Source organism: Fusarium pseudograminearum, chromosome 1 (assembly GCF_000303195.2).
Source record: "Fusarium pseudograminearum CS3096 chromosome 1, whole genome shotgun sequence".
NCBI lineage: Eukaryota > Fungi > Ascomycota > Sordariomycetes > Hypocreales > Nectriaceae > Fusarium > Fusarium pseudograminearum.
Window position 1 is genome coordinate 10,738,718 of NC_031951.1, and position 21,541 is coordinate 10,760,258.

Consider the following 21,541-nt stretch of genomic DNA (forward strand, 5'->3'; position numbering starts at 1 on the left):
CCAAACCAACAATTTACTCTGTTTCCTTCTCCGTTAGACAACGCCCAGCGTTTATCACGGTCTGATCCCTCCCAAACCCAAGACTAGACTCCATTGCTAAATACGTTTGATAGACGACCACTTTATAAGTCTACAAGCCCGCCCTCCAACACCAACCGCAGAGAAAGATGTAATGAAAATAAACCTGTACAAAAGAAAGAAAGGCGATGAAATATGTTGAAAAGATGAGACAAGATATAGATAGTGTTTGAAAGAAGTTGTATTGTTTCATTCAATCATAAAGACTAGCGCTCTCCCCCATCTAGTCGTCAAGAAGGTATATATGTATATATATGAGTGTGTGAGGGTGAGGGTGATTGTTTGTGTATAAATGGATATAAAATATTCCTTTTTCGACTCTTTTTACTTGTGATGCTTTGGAGAATCCCTGCCCTCGGGGCTCTCGCCGCGCCCACCTATGCGCATGATGCCGCTGAGAATTGTGCGTCCCACGCGTCCGTTCTTAGACTTGAGCGTGTTACCCGCACTCGCACTCCCTCCCGCACTCGCATGTCGCTGCTTGCGGTGCTCCCAGCCTTCTCTGTGGTGGTGGTGATGGCGACGACGCTCCTTGCTGCGTCTGCGGCTGTTCTGCGCGGTGTTATCGTCGTTGACTTCGCTGCCTGAGCTGTCGGGTGGGGGAGGATCGTAGGTGTCGTTCCATGCTGTTGAGGAGCCGGCGTATGAGATGGAGAGGGATTCCATGAGTGAGGCTTGTTCGAGGGATTCGGTGATGTCTTCTGTTGTGGCGTTTGTTGCTGTTTCGCTGGCACGTTCGGATTCGACTTTTGCGAGGCAGGCGTCGGCACGTTCCTGGAGGGCGAAGCAGACGTCGTTGAAAGCAAGGAGCTCTTGGTCTACTTGTTCCTTCTTGTCATCAACTGGTTTGGCATCGACCCATAACTTGACAAGGCTTGCCATGTTTCTGGTGTTGTCAATTAGGTACGGTAGACTAGGGAAGCCCTCCTTGGACGTCGGACTCAGGCGGCCAAGGATAGTAACAGGTGTGCTGTAACCAGCCGGGACAAAGTTGTTGGTCTCGCGATCTGCAGGAATACTGCAGACTTGGTCGATATAGTCACGAACAGATTGTCGTTGCAGATTCAAGAAGCGGTTCATAGGTTCCATCCACTCTTCTCGCTTGCCAAAGTTGGACAGGTTTGCTAGCTTTTGCAGTGCCTTCGCAATAAGCGTAAATGTTCGTTGCGCTTGAGGTCGGGGGTGATCACGGAGGAGGTTGAACAACTTTGGCGACAAGATGGCCGGGCATATGAAACGAAGGAACAGGAAACCGGACACGGATGTGTATGTGACGGTACGCAAGAAATCTCCGTAGCGGTCCTCTGCAACTGCTCGAATGTACTTGAGTATGTGTCGTAGCTCAGGTGGTAGTCGGTTGGCTGAGTTGGCGATGCACTTCCACACTTCAGTCGTGTAGTGGATGAGAACAGTCCAGTGCTGATCCAGATCCGCTTCGTTGGAAATCTTGCTGGGATCAACTTCGCAGTTCGGATTGATCTCGTTAATCTCGAAAAGCTTCTCCTGCAGGATCTCTTCCATATACTCCTTGCCAAGGCGGCGCATATGAAACTCGAAAGACTGCGTTAGTAGTGAGTTGCCACGGAAGAGCAAGTTCGCCTCTCCAGCAAGTGACTTGCTCATATCTCGTACAATGAGCTCGCGATCGGTCGCTGCGTCAACGGAGTCATTGGATTTGAGGCGACTGCTGAATCGATACTTCTTCATAGAAGCCTGGTTACCAATTCCGTCAATTTCGTCTTCCACCAAGCCCATGAGCCACTCGCTAGCAGTGCCGGATGTCTGGAAGATGTTGAGAAATAGCTCTGATAGTCGACGTAGATGTCCGGGCAAAACAGCCGAAATCTGATTCGTCAATCCAGCTGGGAACCGGTGCAGGATATCTTTGAGAGGCTCATATTCCTTTGACAGAAGAACCACATGCTCGTCGTGGTTCACCTTGATCAGCATCTGTCCAACAGACTGGTGCTTCTCGTCGAATACTTGAAGCCATTGTTCGTTATCTTTGCCGCGGTCAATCTGATCCAGACCAAGATCAACAGCTCCGACCACAAACTCTTGCAAGTTCCGCGTTCTTGGCAATCCTACAGACGCCTGAAGAAGGTTGCTCGAACTATCCAGATTTCCCTCTACCCTCTTCAACACGACAGATAATAATGGTGTAGAAGGTGGAAGATCATTAAAGTCGCAGTCCTCTCTCCAAAAAGGATTCTTCGTCCCTGTCTTGGTCGTCGTCCGCGCTCGCACTTCGCCATCAAGTATGACCTCGGCCAGATAATTTCCCATTAAAGGATCAGGCTCTGGCCGTCCTGGTCTCTCGTGTATTGTCGATTCAACCCCACCGATCCCATTCGGCCTGGCCTTGATCTTTGCTTCAGTCACTCTGACACTGATGGTTTTTTCAATCCGGAAGACTTCACCCTCGTGTTCGGCCTCGATGTTGTCTACTTCCAAGATTTGTGATGTGTTGGGGTCGTCGAGGTGATATATATCTGGTACTGCAAAAGCTCGAAGGAGACACAGCCAAACTTCGAAATGAACTCTGCTATCGAGTGCTAGGTACACTGGTCGGAAGATGGAAAGATGAGTAGATGATGTGGCATAAATTGGGAATATGGCAATACAGTATTCCTCGTCGAGCACTGTGCGATCAAGTTGTTGGACGGCACAACGAGAGAGTTGTGAAAGGTCAATGATGGACAGGACCGTAACATCGTTTTCTGTCATGAGTTTGAACTCTCCGCCATCCTGGAGAATGCAAGAGACCCTCCTCCACGACGTAGTTGGTGAACGGAGATCTCTAGTGGATGGTCGTTTGACGATGGCCCTCGGTGAGACAGCCAAACCCTTGTCCCATAACATAACCTTTCCGACCTTGATAATACTGGTAGGTTTATTCTTCTCTTGAGACCAGCCATGCCTCCTGAGCTCCGGTCTCATTGGCATAACCTGGTTAGTCGGCTTACCATTGGAAAGCTTGATACCCGTTGGGCGTAATTGTTGCCAGCACAGTAAAGCTGCCAGCCACAAATCAAATTCCTCCATTTGCCGAGGACATATTAAGATTTCGATAGGAGGCTGCAGGCAAACCAACTCCAAACATTCTTTAGTCAGTTCGGGATAATCGACAGGGAGGACCCTGCAACCACGCAGATCGGAAACAAGTGGGATGTGAAAGGGCCCATTTTGACCCGAATCAAACATGAGACACCCCTTCTCTTCTTCGATGTAGGCCACTCCACTGTGCCAGGGGCCGCCTGTTTCGCCTTGGTACTCGATCTCGCCGCGCATCCGACCGCACAGGGTTCTCATGAGAAGTAGAACTTTATTCGCATCATCGGTAGCTATGGGTAAGGGTAGTGAGTCGACGGAAGGAGGTGGGGAGATGAGGGGAGAGGTTGGCCGAGACGATTGCCGCTTCATAAGTCTTCTAGCTTTTTTATCTTTGGGTGCGCCTGAGGAGTCTCGCCCTGTTATCACAGAGTGGTGTAAAGAGTCCAACGAGCTGAGCTGCGGTCTTAGCTCATCTGACGGGTGTAATGACCCTGACGAGCTCACACTGCCAACACGGTGTCGCTCTGATGTAGGTGGTGGTACACTTCTTTGGGCTAGCATAGAAGTATCCATGGTGCGCGTCCGAGGCCGTAGACTTCCGCTCGTATGTCGCAAGTGTTGTCTTGGAGGGCTGGATTCGCTGCTTTCGTAAGACTCGCTGAAAACCTCGTTGAAAACCATGCCTTGCCTGCGAGCAGGACCGCCAGAGGAGGGTATCGAGCGGGGTGAGGTCTGCTGCAGGAAAGCATCTTCTGGTGATTGAAGAGAATCGGTCGTCACGCTGAGAGTAGGAGGCGTGGGAGACTCGACGGGATCGGGGGTTACGGAGCGAACGGTGTTGGAGGCATTTATGAGTGTATTTCGAAAGGCAGACCTCAGGTTGGAGGCGCTTGAGCGCTCCATCTTTGGGTCCCGGGGAAGGTTGAGGTCGGAGGTTGAGGCTTGGTTCCAAGACGTGGTATCACTGGAGGTACCAGATCGAGAGTTGTCTTGTTCGTCCATGTTTGGCGGTCGCAAGCCTAAGCCATTGCTTGTCCACATCCACATTCACGCGCCCGTCCCGCATTGAGGTGAAAGAAACAGCAATAGTAGTGGGTTTTCGCTAATAGGGTCGGTGTCTAAGGCTAGGTTTTGGGTGTGCCTCGAGGGCTTTCTTTGTTGCGGGTGAGGGGAAGCGATTAGATGACAAGTGCCGTCTCAATGAGGGTCGGTATCGAATGCTGGCGATGGGAATATTATCGTCGAACGACGTCAGATAGTGCGCCTATCGTGAATGTCTCCGGGTGCTAGAACCGATTGTTGAGAGAGATCTCATAAATCAGTGACTGGTTGCGGGGAGGGCTTGTTAGTTAGTCTGTGCATAGAAAGAATCGAATCGCAAGCTGGACGGGACTAGACTCGGCTGGACTGGCGACTGGGTCGGGCGACAGTGGAGGGGGGGGACCAACATACAGGTTGGAACTGCACTAAAACCAAACAGACCAGTCGGGAGAGAAAGAGAAAATGAATGGAAAAAAGAACGAAGAAGCCAAGAATAACATACATTGACAATTATCCCAATACAGCAATAGCAAGACGCGAGACCAGTATGAATGACGATAAGCGTAGGTGCGCTCAGACAGTCAACGAGCAAGTTTCCAGGTTTGCAGGGCACTTGTCCAGGTCGTTTAGAAAGGAATCGAATTGCGGTGAGTTAAGTCGAGATGAGTAGGTAGAGGTTGTATCTTTATGCAAGGTACAGACAGGCAGAGACAAGAGTTGGAGAAGCAGAAACGTGAGAGAATGCAACACAATGAATCAACCAGAGAGGTGTGTGTGTCTGTGTGTGTGTGTGTGTACATTTGAAGGGAAAGGGAAATGAGAAGTAGAGAACAAACGTCGCCACGTACGTATATCTTTCTCAGTGTCAAGTCTAGTCGAGTCGAGTCAACCCAAGTCAAGTCAAGTCAAGTCAAGACAAAGTCGAATGTCATGTCCATCTCTCTACGGATATAGACCCAAGGACTCGGCACAGAGCCAATGAGTTCGCCTTGTCTGCCCGCAAGCTCAGGCTTAAGCGTGCATACAGTAGCCGTAGCCGAGAAAAGGCCCTTGTTTTCCATCTTTGCCAGCACCAGAACCGGCCACCCTTGAACGCTGTCCTAGTCCAGTCCAGTGGTAGGGGTCTTTGTATCTTTTCCTGGTCACGAGGGAGGGATGAGGAACCCAGGTTGACCTTGAAGAGTCTTATTAGGCTATAGCACAAGGCACTCTATCTCGAACAACTGCCGGAGGTTGATGGGTTTTGACAGTTTGACAGTTTGTCATTTAATCTCTTTTTTTGATAACTATCGGATTAATTATCTAAAAATCTGCATCTCTTCTTCCTAAGTCTTGGCTCGGCTTCGAGAAGCGGGGATTCAGCAGATAACCTTGGACAGTCTGTGTTTTTTCCTGCTGCCGATCCCCAGCCAGCCCAGGCATGCAGCCTCTTTTTTTTCGGCTTTAGATCTGGCGTTGAGGATCTATATCCAATCATTTTATTTACTTGTCTCTTTCTAATTGCAGGAAGATGCCGAGACAGGGCGGGCCGTGGCGAGAAAAAGGGGACATCATCTTACTTGCACTACGATGACTTTACATCTCAGTTACAGACTGTTTCAACCAACGATTTTGCATTTTACCTTGTGGGATATTTATCGTGACAGGATCCGGAGTAAGTGGAGAGTCAAAGCCTAATAATACCTAGTAAAGCATGATTGATGATGGTCATGCTTAACAAAAAGGATGAAAAAGAAATACAGGCCCTGTAAGTTGGGATCATGAACCAGGGCCGGGTGGTTCATGATCCTGGTTATGGGCACGCAACGCAGCACGCAACAGTGGAGGAGTGGGGGGAGTTTAGAGAGACAGCGGATCTCTACAACATTAGCTACAGGTGCTTTAGCTGCTAAGGCAGTGGAGGCTAGTGCTAGTCCATCAGTCAGCCAGCTTAGCTGATGGGCGGACTTTCCACTTGATGGATAGCTTAGAGGTAGGTAGGAAGGCAGCACCCTACGTATTCGTCTCTCTCTCTCTTATCCCTTTAGTTAATGACCTGCCAAAGTTGGACCATTTTAGTACATTCTCTATACGCTCTGATCCATCATATTGGTTCCTGTTTTCTCACCCATAACTGCCTTGATATATGCCAACATCATCAACCATCAACCATCACCATCACCATCACACAGCGCCGCACAACATCCCTTGTTCGAGTTTCATCCCAAGTCGCCCAGTGTTTCCACCAAATACCGGCGTCCCTGTCGATAGCCCCATCGCAAATACACAGAGAAACAAGGGTATTTCGGATGCTTTCTACCAAAGAGATGGATTGCCCGCGGATGAGCTTTTCCAGTAAAGGCTCTCCTTGCGATTGTAACAGCTACCTGGGCCACGGTAAAGAGACATCACCTGGATACCCTTATCCCGGACGACCCGCCAGCTGGGAACAGGGCACTTCACAAGTACAGACTACACAATCTCAACGTTCGCTAGCTTCAACACAATAGTCTATCGTCCTTGGAGATAGCTATGACTGACTCGAACTGTAGATCGCTCCTTCGTAAAGGCTGCAAGCCTTAGCTACTAGGCATAAAATAGAGTCAAAGGAGCTCAGGAGTTTCTAGTTCCTGGCGTCCAGCTGTCAGCTTATTTGCGGGCGTAGGATGGGAATAATCAGCCGGAATGTCACCCGGGAAGTCTCATCCTTTGCCCGCAGCGAGCGAACGGGCTGATAGCATCACTTTGCTTCGTTAGCACCTACGCAACTCAAACTTGAGCAGCCGCTAGTGAGAACTTCCTAGTTCCGTCACATCTCTTTTCGTTCCTGGGTCTCCAACTCTAACTGGTCCGAGAACGAGATCGACAATTATAAAAAAAGCAGACAGGCCAGGGGGCGGGCATCGGGGAAGCTGGAACCAGAAAAGTCACATCAATATTGGACCTGGCCTCTTTCACTTGCAGCTACGCCCAAAATTTCCGTTTATACGACCGCTAGTATTCGTGTTCCTGGCATATATCACTGAGAAACTTAAGATTTGAGGCCCGATTCCCCCACATGGCCATCGCTTTCTCGTAGTCAACAGTTCTTGGCAAGGCTAGAGGAAGAAGAACAAGAGATGACTTTCATCTTTTCTCCGAATACAATAATACGCCGGTCGTCAAAGCGTATCTTATTCGTACTTGAACGTATCGGCTTTTGTTGATAGGGCTTTCTCGTAAATATTCCGCCCCTGGTATCCCTATCATAGTCCGGGAATAAGCTGAGATATGACATTGATGCCCCTGAATTCACGGCATAGCACTACACGTATCCATATCCTGCTAGACTAATGCTAGTAGTACTAGTTATTCTCGTAGTTGTTTGCAGTGATCAAGGCAAGAAGACTATGCATTCCTACCCAATCCAATAAAGTTACATCCAAAAGGTAAGGCTGTTGTTGGTTCTAACAACGCGGGTCCCCCAGTCCCGTCCCGGCGGCGTGGGACGTATGTACCATTCGCACGTGCATGTAACATCTGCAGAAGAGCCTCTCTCGATCGTCATAGGCAGATACAGTAGATGATATTTACTTTTTTCTAGCTACGTTGCATGGCTCATCAAGATTCAGCATCCTACGTGTCAACACCAGACCCTGTCGTTAGTGAAATTTGACCTTACCGCGTTTCTTTTTCTTCATGCCCCGATGTTACATAGTTGTCACAAATTTGGGTAGAGGGCCTCTCGCTTATACGAGCATCATCAATCACATCTCGCCCCCCGGATCATGCCTCCGCCAGCCGAATGCTTCTGGAAGACTCAACACAGGTTGGGATTAGTTGGAGCAGGGGGGCCGAATACCAATCAGTCGAGATTGTTTTGTTCCCAGCTTTATACAAACTTGCCTGACCGCGTCCCCATTTGCGGCCTCCGTAATCCAAGCACAGTCCATCGCTCGACCTGAGAGTCTTTCGAAACATCTTCAGCTCACGAGCGTATCAAGCAAACAGCGCCTCGCGCAACACAAGCACACCGCTTGTTATCAATACAGATTTCAATGGCTGAATCAAAACATTGTCTGTGTCTCCATGCATATTATGTCCTTTTCAGGTCGTCGTCATGGCTGATACCAAACATCCATGTCTCATGTAGTGCCACGCCATTAGTTGCAGGAATCTGCATTGAGTAAAGAATCTCGTCTACGAGATCCACCGTTCTAGTATATTCATCGGGGTTTCTCATTGAAACATCCACTAGAAACTCCGGTTCTGGAGACTGTCGGCAAACGTTTTGTCGTGATAATCATGCCCTGTTCCATCAAGACCACTCATGGCATGAAAAGATCCACCATGTTGATGCGTGTGTGATCTCACTGCAAGACGAACGCTTACATCTCCCTCGTAGTCACGGCAGATACATTCGTCGTTTCAGGACTGGTTCGTCAACCAAGGACGGACGTTTGTGATCAATCTGTGTATGGAGACAATGCCTTGGTCAGAAGTCAAATATAGAGTCACACATAACATCCATTGACCGTGTTTCCGTCCTAACATTTATGGTGCGACATTGAGCTCACATCCTACCCTGAACCTTCCTACACTGATGATCACTCACAACGATGGACAAGGCTAGCATATTCAATACTGGACTGCCAACTCGTGGCGGATTTTTGTATTTTCCTTATATCAGAAAACAAGACGACAACGGCCAAGAAAGCATGGCATATGTACAAATGCCTGTATCGCGGAAACGTCTCGACGCCTAGTAGAACTTTCTCTTCAAACTCCCAATTGCCAGATCCCAGTGTTTCCTTTCCCCCAAAATGACGATGCCCAGGAGGTATCGTAGTCGAATCGAATGAAGTGAAGAAGTATAATCACCAAATGGTAAAAAAGAAATAGAGAAAAAGAGTTGCATTTGCTGTGTGGATATCATCATTGCTCCCCCTAGGGTGTCTTTATTTCAATCACGCTGAATGTTGCATTTAACGAAGGTGGGAGCTCTCAATTGGGCTTGCAGGACCGCTGCGAACATGGCTGAGATCAGTGCTGCCAGTTCTTCGCAAAGCTTGGCTCATTGTCTCAATGTTCAAATCGCCCCCTGAAACGTTGAGCTTGAGGTTGTTGATGCTCGTTGGGCTACCCAGGGGTCTTCGTGAGGGGCTCAACTCAATGCCCTTCATGCTGCCGGGGTTGCTCGTAGGAGGGCTAGTCTCGGGTCCTTGGCTCGATACAGGTGATCGAATGGGTGAAGGTGAGCGGTTCATTGCCGCCGGCAGAGACGTAAGACCTGCAAGGTGGATACTGTCGCGGGAGCCCGCAATACCTGAGGAAGGATTGTGTTCAGCTTGTACGACGTCGGCGAACGAGATGAATGATAGTCTGCGCACGTCGGCGGAGTCCAAGGACCCATAGTTGGAGGCGTTGTCGGTCGAAACAGCGTCCCGGTCGGCAAAAGAAGCGAGTTCCGCTGCCCACTCACTCGCAGAGGGATCGTACGAGGGGAGGCCAGTGTTGGCCCCTGTGACTGTCACCGCGGCGGGTTGATGCGAGCTATGAGTCACAATTTCGACTGAATCAGGGTCTAGCTTGTGATTCGTGATGGCTTCGGATGCATCATCAAGGACGGGAGGAATGTAGTTCTCGGTTTGAATATGCGTCGGGATGGCTGGGGAGTTGGGCAGGATAACAGAACTCTCCTGTACATCACGCTCAAAGATCTGTGATGTAGCTGGCGAAGACAATCGTGGAGAGCCGGTGAAGCCGCGACTCGGGGACGTAGGCATAGTGAAGCTTTGATCGCCAGTAGGGGACCGTGATGGGTGGTTTGAGGATAGCTTGGAAGCGTCTCGAGATAGAGATGGGCTGGTGGGGTTGGAATTTGCGTTGGAAGGAATTCGAGACTCGTTGCGTGATTCAGTCTTGGCTTCGTTGGAGTCGATTTTCGAATCAGATTTTGTGAGCGTCGATGACTTCTTTTTGCCAAGACCAAACAAGCCACGCATCTTGCTCTTTCCGTCCTTCTTTGTGTCTTCGCGCTGGCTACCCATTTCTGTGTTGAGTTCGCTGGCTCGAGGCGTTGAATCGCCTAGCCGCTGGTCGTCATATCGATCATCGCGGGAAATGGGCGCAGCTTCGGCAAGGCTCATATTGAATGGTGGGTTAGCTCACGTGGTGAGCTATAGACACTGGTGTTCAGTGGTGGAATATATACGACAGATAAAAGTCGTCTGGTGGACTGTTGAACGAGGTACAGTCAGTAACGAAGGTCGTGGAATACAGTTCTAAGTTCGACAAGCGAGAGGAGTGGGACGATAGGCCGGGGGAGATGGTATAAGTACGAAGGTACTAGGTACAGTGCAGCAACCAACGAGTCGAAATCGGGAACGGGAAAGTAAAAAGGAATAAGCAAAAACGGCCGTGCGGAACTGAGACTCTGGGCTACTGTATAGTTTCTGTTTTCTGTTCCTGCCGCCACTTCGGCTGCCCTTGGGAAGTGGGAGAAACATTGAATATTGGATTGGATGATTGCACAAACCTTTTTGAGACTAATGACCTGTAAAACAGCCCGTAGCTCCCGGTACAATACTGGGGACCTCCGTAAACAAAGACCCGCAACGGCCAGCGCTAAGGGTCGCTGTGGATGAGGTTTGGAGTTGGAGACTTGTTACTCGCGGCAATGCCGTTTGATTGTCCCGTCGAGCCGCCGTCTGATATTCGGATAGGGTCGATTACGTCTTGAGATGATCAAGACCGGAAATAGTCTTTTTCTTTTCTTTCTTTTTGTGCTTCGTCAAGTTGACGAGGTAATCGTGGATGGATGGTAGGATTGCGGAAATGCGGAAAGAAGAGGGCGGGCTGAGACGATGTACGTTGGTACCTAATGGCTGCAGCGTGCGTATTCGTGCAGTGGAAGGGAGATGAGAGACCCGATAGGTACCAAAGGCTATTGTTATTGTTATTGCTTTTTGTTTTTCGTCGGATGCCGCTCGCTTCTTTACCCTATTTAAAGGTGGTAGTAGTAGTTGCAGGGGTTTTCCCAAGATGGGTGTTTTTTATTCGTCTATTGTCTGCCGAGATGAACGAAAACAGAACAATAAGAGAAGGGAGAGAGAGGGGATGAGACAAGTCAGATTCTTTTGGGAAACCGGGAGTTGAAGAAGAGGGGACGACGATATGATATCTAAAGGAATGAGGGAGGGGGCTGACAGCGGCGTAGCGTAGGTGGCTTTAGAGCTTCAATCTTTTGGAGGATCAGCGCACTTTGATCAAGGCACGGGATCAACTCAAGGCACGCACTCGCAATATTATCCCAGTAGCCAGGGCAGTATATGATGGGATGGGGCAATTTTGTGAGTCGCTGTCGCACGGAAGGCAGAAAAGAAATATCCACTACCTTCCATGTCTTTTCTTTTTACTAACTTTGCCAGGGACGAGAGATTTAATTGCAAGTTGCATTTGACCACGGGACCTTGACGCTCTGCCAAGTTGAGCCAACGAACGACATTTCTCGTCTGTTGATGTCAAGTCAAGCCTGGGAAAAAACCTGCTTGTCAGGGATGAAACGGGAGATACATCGAGATGCCATACATGTAATGCAATGCAGTGAAAAGGGTCGGCCTACAAGGTGACCACGTTTTGAAATCTCGTCCTTCCAGATGTTCTGTTGGTTAAGCCATGTTGTGATCCTACATTGCATGTTACGTATGTCTGGTACCGGGCTGCACGAATCCTGCCCATGTATCCGTGTGTATGTATGTATGCATGCATGCATGCAGTCGACAAGGGGACTCTCGTCCATGCAAGTCAGGCACCAGACCCGAAAGCCACTGTTCAAGGGACTTTTACTTTTAAACCCAAGAATACGAAAGTCAGCCCTGGGCTTCTCATCTCAGATGCTAAGGGAATGATCCGATGGGCTCAAATATCCCTTTGTTACCTTGCAATCTCATGATATTTCGGCCTCTCCCTTGGGACGCTTACAATATTCGCAAAATAACATGTGGTTGCTATATTGGGCTCAGTCAAGCCATTATCTCCCTCAAATTGACCACCACTGTCTTTCCTTGGAACGGTTGGGTGACAGCCGTCATCATCTTGGTCACCTTTCTTATCACACATCCCATGCCGTTGCTGTCACCAACCTCACAACCTGGCCATGACCCCGCTACCGGCATGGACCTCGTGACAACTCCTTCAGGGCTGTTTTCTCATGCCCTGGCAGAATGGCATAGCAAGGGGTAAAGATCCGCGCGTATCTACATCAAAAGATGAGAAGCAACAAGGGAGGTGGGTGAAAACGCCTGCCTTGCTTGTGTATCGATGGGTTGCGTTTTTTCGTCCCAAACATCAACTCCCATCGACAACACCAAAAGCACAATCTGCGATGCGACCATTGGGTTTCGCTTTTAGACCCATTTTTAGAACTCAAGCTTTTTGACATGCCATGTGCCGAACCCCTTTTTCCCTGTCATAATTCGCCACTGATAAGGGGTCGCTGATCAGTCCCTCCACAATCATCTCCAGTGTTCCCAGGAAAAGAAATTGTGAGATCTGCTCGATGTACTTGGAAATTGAAACAAGGGACTCGTCAGCTGCTAGTCGAGGTTTCAGTATTATTGGAAGCGCGGGAGGTTAAATCCACGAGGGGTCAAACCAGTAGCTTGGACGGAAACAGTCAACTTTGCCAAGAGGGGCATTCCAGTTAAGAGCCGACGTCATAGTTTAATGAGCTCTAAAGATGCGGCATAATGCTCTTCCGATATCCGACAGAAGGTCATGTGACACTCGACAGTCCACGTGATGAGATTTGGACGAGGCTTGTGTTAGGTAAGCGAATTTGTAGTGGCAGAAACTTCAGATCTTGGACTTCAAGGTGTTTGGCAGGGTCCAGCTAGAACCACACGACACGCCAATTGCCGTGGCCAATCGTCTTCAACCCAGTGTACGAGGTCCATACGAGAATCCAACACCTCGACCAGCACTTCCACAACCTACGTGGTCCTAGACGTTTCAATTCGTCGTTATAAAACTTCAAAACACACCATGGAGTTCCGAACTCTCGCACGACCAGCGGCTCGGCTACTCAGCCCTCGCCCATCAGGCCTTCCTATCATTCCCTGCCGTGGCCACAAGACGACAAGCCGAACGAAACGCTCCCTCAAGATCGCCCCTCACGAATCTTTCCTCCCCGACCGAAAGGCCGCCTTCCCCGCCGCCGACTCCATCATCTACAACCCTCCTTCGTCAGAGGCTTCTCCTCTTCACACACCCTTCCTCTTCCTCCCTCCTAACGATGCGCGCCGTGTAGCCCTCACAAAACTTCGACACACTCCCGGTTCTCCTCTGGAGCCTCTCTCATCAAGCAAGCTACCCCCACAAATGAAGTACAACCGCCGCAGTCCCAACTATAACCTCACCGCTGCCGACATCAAGGAGATGAAGCAACTAAGGAAAGAGGACCCCGAGACATGGACCGTCAACAAGCTCGCTGAGAAGTTTGGCTGCTCTGTGATTTTCGTAAAGATGGCGGCTCCCGCACCCGCGAGCCACTTGGAGAATGTCAAGCGCAAGCTGGAGAGAAGGGAGTCTCGATGGGGTGCTATCCGAACCAATGCCAGAGAGGAGCGCAAGAGGAGGACGGAGATGCTGTACCGTGGCGAGTTGTAGGGTGTGTATTGTTGAGGTGTCAATGAACTGGCCCAGCGATCATCTATCAAACTTGTATAAACACATAAAATCGCTAGGAGCTTGTGTAGGATTATGATGACGGGAAGCTGTGAAATGTGAATCATGCTGGATTCAACCCATTGAGTTGGGTAAACTCTGTATAATGCCAAAAAAGAATATCAATGAAATACATCAATGTAACGGTCTCTCATGTTGATTTTGTACATGACGATACCTCACCTTCTATCAAACTTGTGATTTGTAAATGTACAGCCTTCTCGCTCCATATGCACTTCCTACTTCTTCGTAGTAGACGGATAATGCGTATATAAATATATGTGCCGGTACAGGTCAGCATTATAGTCAAAAACATCAAGTGTATGTGCATTCATTTATTATTCTTTACTTGAAACAAACATATGTCCAAGTCTTCTTATATACTTCATGTTTCTAGCATACAAGGTTGACCAGTCCCGCCAGGTCATTGCAGTAAAAGTCGCTTACAGCAACCGAACTCTCACTAATACTTATGCCTATATAGCGTTTATGAGATAACTCAAACCCACGCCAAGTAACTCAATCCAGCTTCATTTCAACAGACCTGATAGATGACGTTCGTCGACTACTTCCTGCGTCTGAAGATGATGAAGAAGGCGGCTCATTGAAGACATCCTTTTCACCAGGAATAACACGATTACACCAACCACACCACGATCGTCGAGCACCTCTGACTTCTCGGCCCAGAACTCGGCTACCACTAGAACGCTCATCATCCCACTCAGGCACACCGAGGCCGACACGCACCATGCGAACTCGCTTGCGCTTCACCACGCCGCCGATACCCTCAATCTCGTGGCGTAGATAGCCAGGACCGAGAGAAGGTGACGGCGTGCGCTCGTGTGTGAGGCGGAGCTGGTCGATAAGAACGTCAACCGGAGCTTGTTGCGGGTTCGAACCCGTAGCTACGTTTCCGTCCCGAGCGTCTTCGGCGTCACAGTCGACTTGGTGTTCGACTTCTTTGGCTGCGCAGCAGTTTGCTTCGCGGCCGCAGACTACACCACGGTCGCCCTCGCCGATGCCAGTGCCAAGACCGCCGAGAACTTCGCCGTACTGATTTCGCCAGCGCCAGATACTAGAATAGTCAGTAAAGAAATATAATGTGTAATTGAGGGTTGGAATGTACCGCTGGTAGTCATGATCTGCGGCCCGGATACTTCGCCCACATGGCTGGCAGAGCCAAACGCCATCGTCGGCGCACTTACAAACCTCTCTCGATACTAATTCTGATGAGAGAGGAATGTCTGGATCTACAGGGGTCTTGACAAGAGTTGCGATAGGCGCATGAACACAAGGCTTGCAAAGCCTTCTGTGTCTCTCTTTGAGGGCGACAGAAGCCGGTGGCTTAATGGCACAGTTCTGCGAGGTGACGAGGTTAGCATATGCAACCTACTCAACAATTGCCAATGTGCCTGCCGATCGCATGCATGTACATACCCGACATATCACATCTGCACATCTGCGACACTCGCCGACCATGTCGCGGGCGCAATTGCCTGACTTTCCATTGTAGCTGCGGCCATCTTCCATGTAGAACCAGTTACCGGCGCGAGCACGGTAGCGAAAGGTTTCGGAGCCATCGACCGGGACGTCTTCGTTCTGGCAGTGGAGCGTTGAGTTGATAAGGGTAGTGCGGTATTGAATGAGGCCATGATGAATGAGACGACAGGTGCGCGATAGAGCGTCAAGGGTGTTTAGGTCTATGGAAGAAGCAATGGCTTCGACAATGCTATCGAGGTTCAGTAAATGGTGTTGTCATGACATGAGGGCGGGGATATCATGATAAGCTTCAGAACTCTCAATCTTGAGCACATGAAAGCATTGAGATAAAGAATCGAGTACAAAAAGGGTCGGACTCACGGATAGCACTGAAACGCATTGGTGACAGGCGCTTGGAAAGTAGAAGCATCCATGGTGCCTAGCGGCTCTGGGTTGTACAATGAGTGAGGCCAAGGTCCATTCCGGCTGCTGCTAGACGACAGCAACTCGAGCTTCCTGAGGAGTAAAAGATGCTGATCTTTCTGGGAGAGCTCGTTGAGCTGAGGGTCGCCATGATGTATAGGTTCCAGAACTGGCGGAAAGGCGGCCTCATGATGAGGAGGAGGATGAGCATCGTGGACGGGAAAGCCGCCAGGGCCCGCTCCAACATCCTCGTCTTCTTCCAAATCCACAAAACGCGCCATAGCTTTTGTTTCTTTGTATACTTTTTTTAACTAGTGATTTGCGGCTTGGCACTTTGACATGTACAGTGTGTGAAGAAAGACAAGACGCCAGGATCTGATAAGCAGAGTGAGCACGGGGCGTGTGTGTTCTCAATTCAGATGGGCGGTAGACCGGATGTTGAAGGCCGGATGAGAGAAGCAGGGATAGTTATGATGCGATGCGATGCGATATGAATCGGGGCTAGACACGGCAAAGGAAGGTATGCAGTGAATTGTAGGTCAGTTGGTACAGAGTCAGGGAGGGGGGTGTAGGAAGGAGATGCAGAGAAAAAGACAGAGAGAGAAAAGAGAAGGTGTTGTTATCGTATTGTCTTGTTTACGGAAGGATTAATGTTTCTGAGTGTGACGGCTAACGTAACGCAGCTGATGGGAAACTGGGATCCCAAGAGTCAGCAACAAGAAACAAGTGGGTTCTTTTGTTCTTTTTTTGGTTTATGCTAGCAGTAACAGTCGTAGTTGAAGCGGGGATACGACAGTTGATATATAGAACGATAGTAGTTATGATGTGACTTTGACATAAGCCCTTGAATGAGTTTTCATCAATTGATCAAACCATTGAGAATCATATTGACTGTAGTTGTAATCGACAAAGACAAATAATGGATGATGATGATAATTGCCATCAACAGGTATCTCGTCAACTAAGGTCAAGGCTGCGTCAGTCACTTGATACAGCCACATATAAACTAGTATGTCTATGGTAAAGTCCAGGACCAATTCGTGAAGCTTGACAAAAGACCGATTCAAGCCTAGCTGTTATTGCCTGTACCTGTACCTGTCCATCATGGAAGCGAACCAAACAAGACCCCCCCCCTCTTTTGCTCTTTCGATAGTATCCGTCAATCCCTACTCTTCCGAAAGACTCGAGTGGGGACGGTGACTTGTCAGGTTGTAATAGCTCGAGTTTTTCACCGAAGAATAAGACCATGCATAGGTGCATATACATCCAGCGGTGACGGATTTAGATTCACCTTGGGAACACTACACCAACAGCGCAATGCAATGCAATACTTTCACGATCAAGAATACATACCAATCGCATCCCTTCTTGCCAAGTCATGCGGGGGTGTACAAAAAGCCAACCCCACGTGTTTTCACTCGTCATGAGACGAGCAGAGTTTCCCATGTCCGCATTGTAAACCATGCATGTTGCTACATATTGCAGCTTTATTACCGTTCAATCTGACAATGAGAAAAGCTCTTCAAATTTCAGTTACGTACAATACCATGTCTGGGCCACAGATCATCACAATGTGCGAACAGAAAATTGCGACACGGTTGCCGGTCTCGGATAGCAGCCCCATGCCCATCGCATCTTATCAATCTAATCTCTCTCAAGTTACCCCATACTCGACGCCAATTATACCCACCGACAGGCTTGACAGGTGAAGAAGTTTTGTTGAGCGTACGTAATAGTCTCTCAGCTCGGGTCAAGAACTGCGTGGCTCGGAATTAGATTCCTATAACGACGCCCTGGGATGTATCTTAGGCCCTCCAGGGTCGGTACTTGGGTTTGTTCTAGAATACTTTGACTTGTCTAGGTAACTAGTTCGGATTGTACATATTCATTACAGAAACCGGGCTATAATGAGGAGGCGGTAAGTAAACAATGAGCTAGTAGATCTGCATAAACATACAACAGCAACTGAGCCAGAACACTTTCTTAGACAGAACTTGCTAGCTGGAGGTGTAAGGAACTCAGATTACGTGCTACAACAAAGTCCTGACCTCTTCATGCCGTGCGACAATCCTTGTCATCACTTAAATAAGCTGATGTCATCCATTCGAATGGCTGACTATCGTTTTGAGAGTGTACTGGTTCCAATGAAAACATATATTGTTCTCCTCAGTCTGTACTAATTTTCAGTCTTGAATTGTTATCAGGTCTACACTAGTTAGGTTGTTTGGTGTTACTTTTGTCGTCTCAATCAATGTCTGTGTTTCATCTACACTCCACGTCAAGTCAATATTTTATGGTCCTTGTTCAAATATTAGTGGCTACACACAAAAACTAGTCTTCTATAACTCAAACGATTCTTTTACATAGTCCGCCCGTAATGTGCTGGGTCCTTTTTGACACGCAAGTGGATTTGGTATCCAGCACTCCCGCAAAGCTTCAAGTACATGGTAGTCAAGGGTCAGGAGGAGAGTATTACTTAAGTAGAAACAGCCAGAGATTTCCCAGTTAGTGTTATGGTTTCGGCATTCAAATGTGTCAATGTTGAATAGAGTATGTTGATGTGAGGCTGTCAATGAGTGTTTCGACTTCGCGTACCCTATAGCCAAACCTCAGGTCTGTTTGACCATTCAAACTAACACAACAGTGTTCCAAGGCCATAATAATGATATCCAAGTTTAAGAGATCGATTATGTCCTTGTCTGTTATGTATCTCAGGTACTCTTGTTAAGGGTGGTCTTTGCGACGAGAGTCTGTACGCAGTTTATAAATTAAATCGTTAAGTTTTATTCACTTCGATAGCAATAGCTCACAGTCTTTCATTTCGCCTGGTCTAATCACATCTGACATAAGCCCTTCGCCTAAAACTGACTGGCTTGCGACTGCGTATTAATGGCTTCTTACTCGACACATATTGCTTTCACCGGGCCGTCAACTATCATGAGTGACATGTCGACATGTCAGGCCAAGCATATTGATCTATCTGAGCCTCCCGACAAGATGCCGAGTTTCGCGCAAGTTTCACGAAATAGTTTCCCGAGATACACATTCAATCTCGCAATGACGCGTAATTAAGATGAATGTATGCACTTGGGACACTTGATGAACAACGCTTTGGCAGTTGACTCTCAGAGTATACACCCGGTATCCTTGTTCTGTCAGCATGTCTGTTCTCAAAGCTCGAGCAAACTGCAAACGCCCGTCCGATATTACTCCTTGACCTTTCGGTAAGCGCGGCGCTTTGAGCAATACGACAGGTAGCTTTCAAGGCTGTTATTGAGTTTGACCCATTGGATGACGATCTTGACAATAGAGGAACAACAGCTGTTTGATTGATCCACTGATCTTCAAACCCACTTCAGTTCATCGATCCGTGCTACATGGATACTACGCAGGTAGGCGAGGGAATGGACGACGAATGAATTTGAGTTCGTCTTGACTTGCGGTAGGATATTTGATCACGAGATACTACAACAAATACCAAGTGACCAGTATATACGATGTACAAGTTGTGAGAGCCATACTCTGTACTGCTAAAATAGATCCCAGAAACTCCATGACTTAAAGTCTAAAACCAATAACAGGATTTTCACCTACGTGTAGGAACATCGTATTCGTAGGCTTGCATGTTCAATAAGATTAGTACTCGTCATGTCTGCTTCTGGCCTTGAGAAGGTTGGAACGATTCCCAGTGCAGGTGAAATTGTTTACGATTAAATGTAACGTCCCGAGACTCACGGTAAAATGAATGCACGGATAGTAATCTATTAATATTGTTTCTACTTCATTTCTTTGAAACAAACCATGGCTTCGGTCCTATGTAAGCAAGCATCCGCACAAGCTGACTCAGGGAAATAACCAAGTTGCAGAAGGATTAGCAAACAGGACGACACCTGCAGGTACGCAATGTGATAAATTACAGAGACGCGATGATCCGGCCGTGCCATATCATAGCGGGATCTAACGAATGGCGCTTGCAAGGAACATGTCAGACAAGCGCGCACTTGATAGCGGTAGTGAGCTAATGCATTGATTCTAGTTCATCCTTGTCTCGGATCAATTGAGACGAAGATCATCACATCGCTGACCAAGATTTCTATGAGGTTGTATCGTACGACACTTGTAGCTTCTAGAAAAAGATGAGACATGATTCATCGTGGAACATCGGCGATGTCCTTGATGATACACATATATGCTAAATAAAAGGTATAAGAGATACGATAAAGACAGGCAAAGGAAAAAAAGAAATTCTCCGATAGTAACGAGATGGACAAAACAATTGGGTATAGTTTTAAGTGAAGGAGGCTGTGTTTGTTTCCAAAGTCGAGTGTGGTTGCGGCATCTTCAGGAAGAGATTATGCTTGTTTTGTATATGATGGATTCTATTCGATTTGGGACGAATGATGGCTCATTCGTGTGAAAACGCATGAACAAGTCATCTCAATTCGGCTATGAAGTCACTTCTGAAACGAGGTGGACGACAAGGTTGCTCGGTCTTGGGCTACGTACCAAGACTTTAAGGCTTAAGGGGTGGAATCATGAAACTTGGTCATGATTCATGTTGAGTGAGAGTATGGAGCTTGGACCGGGGTTAGCTCTACTATTAGTCTTTGTCACTGCTTTTGGTAACTTTTCAGACATGATCTTTACCGTAATTGATGATTTCTCTTAATAGAGGATGATGTCTGTGGTATTGCTTGGATTGTTGAAGTGTAAGTTGTGATGGATTCATGATCAAAAGAACGGTATAGTCACTTTAAGCTATGGCACTAGCATTTATCCGGTAGCCAAACGTCCCTCTATTTGTTTATACCTGCAACCATTCATAGAAATGATATTCGATATTCCCGTCATGAAAAAAAAGCAAACAATAAACCCTTGTCGGCCGTACCTGCCTTTTCTCTCTCGTGAGACGTTCAACCCCGCCCCCTGCAAAACCCACTTTATGCATATTCCCGTTGCATCGCATCCCTGCATATCGCTTCTTCCAATTGAACGCTTCCATTCTCACTTACTCAACCTCGTCTCTCTGCATCAAACGCCTAAACTAAGCTCGATAGCAACATCCAACGCTACGCTATGCAGGTACACTACGACGGCTGTTGAGAATACGTTTTACGGCAAATTGCGAGGAGGATCGACACAAGCTTCAATCGACAACTCCATCCCAGCTCTGCCTTGGAAGAAATCCTACACTGGTCATCATGACCATTCAGCTAATATAGCTGTCTCATACATACAAGTCTATACTATTGATATGTGCCATCACTGATCCTCCGATACGTACCAACCAACACCAGGCTTGGCTTGCCCTATTTTTGGATATGGCTACGGGAATAGTTTCACCGTTGAACGAAAACTCCGTCCACAAACAATCACTAAACAAACGCACAATAACACACCACATATGACTGCTCAAAGATCCTAGACACTCATTAGAGCTACCGAGCCAACCGAACGGTCTACCCGTCTCATCTGGAAAGCGGCTAGCCAGGCCGACAGACGTTGTTTTTGTCGATTTCACCGCCGGAAAATTAACCTTGATAAGCCGGATGGACACCAAAGAAGATATGGGGTCATAATCCCTCCACTATCTGGAGAGGATTGCCTGAGCCTTGTGCCTAGGACCCATGGATCTCTAACGTCCATCATCCAGTCTCCAAGGCAATTCGCCCTTCGCCTAGGTCTTCGACCCCAATATGGCACCGCCTTGCCAAGTCGGCAAGGTTCTACACACCATGTCTCGTCTACAGTGAACTGAGACCTGGGCACTTTCTCAATTGAG

General features: G+C 48.1%; 4 protein-coding genes across 4 annotated transcripts, besides 4 other annotated features; 1 reads left to right on the forward strand and 3 right to left on the reverse strand.

The window, feature by feature from the left end:
- Nucleotides 1-402: 402 nt before the first annotated feature.
- FPSE_01216 (uncharacterized protein) lies at nucleotides 403-4,134 on the reverse strand (the record flags this gene model as incomplete). Its single annotated transcript, XM_009254336.1, has 1 exon — nucleotides 403-4,134. One exon carries the CDS (start codon nucleotides 4,132-4,134, stop codon nucleotides 403-405), a length of 3,732 nt encoding a protein of 1,243 aa, XP_009252611.1.
- An 807-nt stretch (nucleotides 4,135-4,941) lies between these two features.
- Nucleotides 4,942-4,969: a microsatellite.
- Nucleotides 4,970-5,037: 68 nt separating this feature from the next.
- Nucleotides 5,038-5,092: a microsatellite.
- A 1,209-nt stretch (nucleotides 5,093-6,301) lies between these two features.
- Nucleotides 6,302-6,340: a microsatellite.
- Nucleotides 6,341-9,116: 2,776 nt separating this feature from the next.
- Nucleotides 9,117-10,280, reverse strand: FPSE_01215 (uncharacterized protein; the record flags this gene model as incomplete). The annotated part of the gene is made up of 1 exon (XM_009254335.1): nucleotides 9,117-10,280. The coding sequence occupies one exon, from the start codon at nucleotides 10,278-10,280 to the stop codon at nucleotides 9,117-9,119; it is 1,164 nt and encodes a 387-aa protein (XP_009252610.1).
- Nucleotides 10,281-11,880: 1,600 nt separating this feature from the next.
- Nucleotides 11,881-11,908: a microsatellite.
- Nucleotides 11,909-13,176: 1,268 nt separating this feature from the next.
- Nucleotides 13,177-13,800, forward strand: FPSE_01214 (uncharacterized protein; the record flags this gene model as incomplete). The annotated part of the gene is made up of 1 exon (XM_009254334.1): nucleotides 13,177-13,800. The coding sequence occupies one exon, from the start codon at nucleotides 13,177-13,179 to the stop codon at nucleotides 13,798-13,800; it is 624 nt and encodes a 207-aa protein (XP_009252609.1).
- A 576-nt stretch (nucleotides 13,801-14,376) lies between these two features.
- On the reverse strand, nucleotides 14,377-16,040 carry FPSE_01213 (uncharacterized protein; the record flags this gene model as incomplete). Its single annotated transcript, XM_009254333.1, has 4 exons — nucleotides 14,377-14,932; nucleotides 14,984-15,216; nucleotides 15,295-15,586; nucleotides 15,718-16,040. 4 exons carry the CDS (start codon nucleotides 16,038-16,040, stop codon nucleotides 14,377-14,379), a joined length of 1,404 nt encoding a protein of 467 aa, XP_009252608.1.
- Between the last annotated feature and the right edge of the window lie 5,501 nt (nucleotides 16,041-21,541).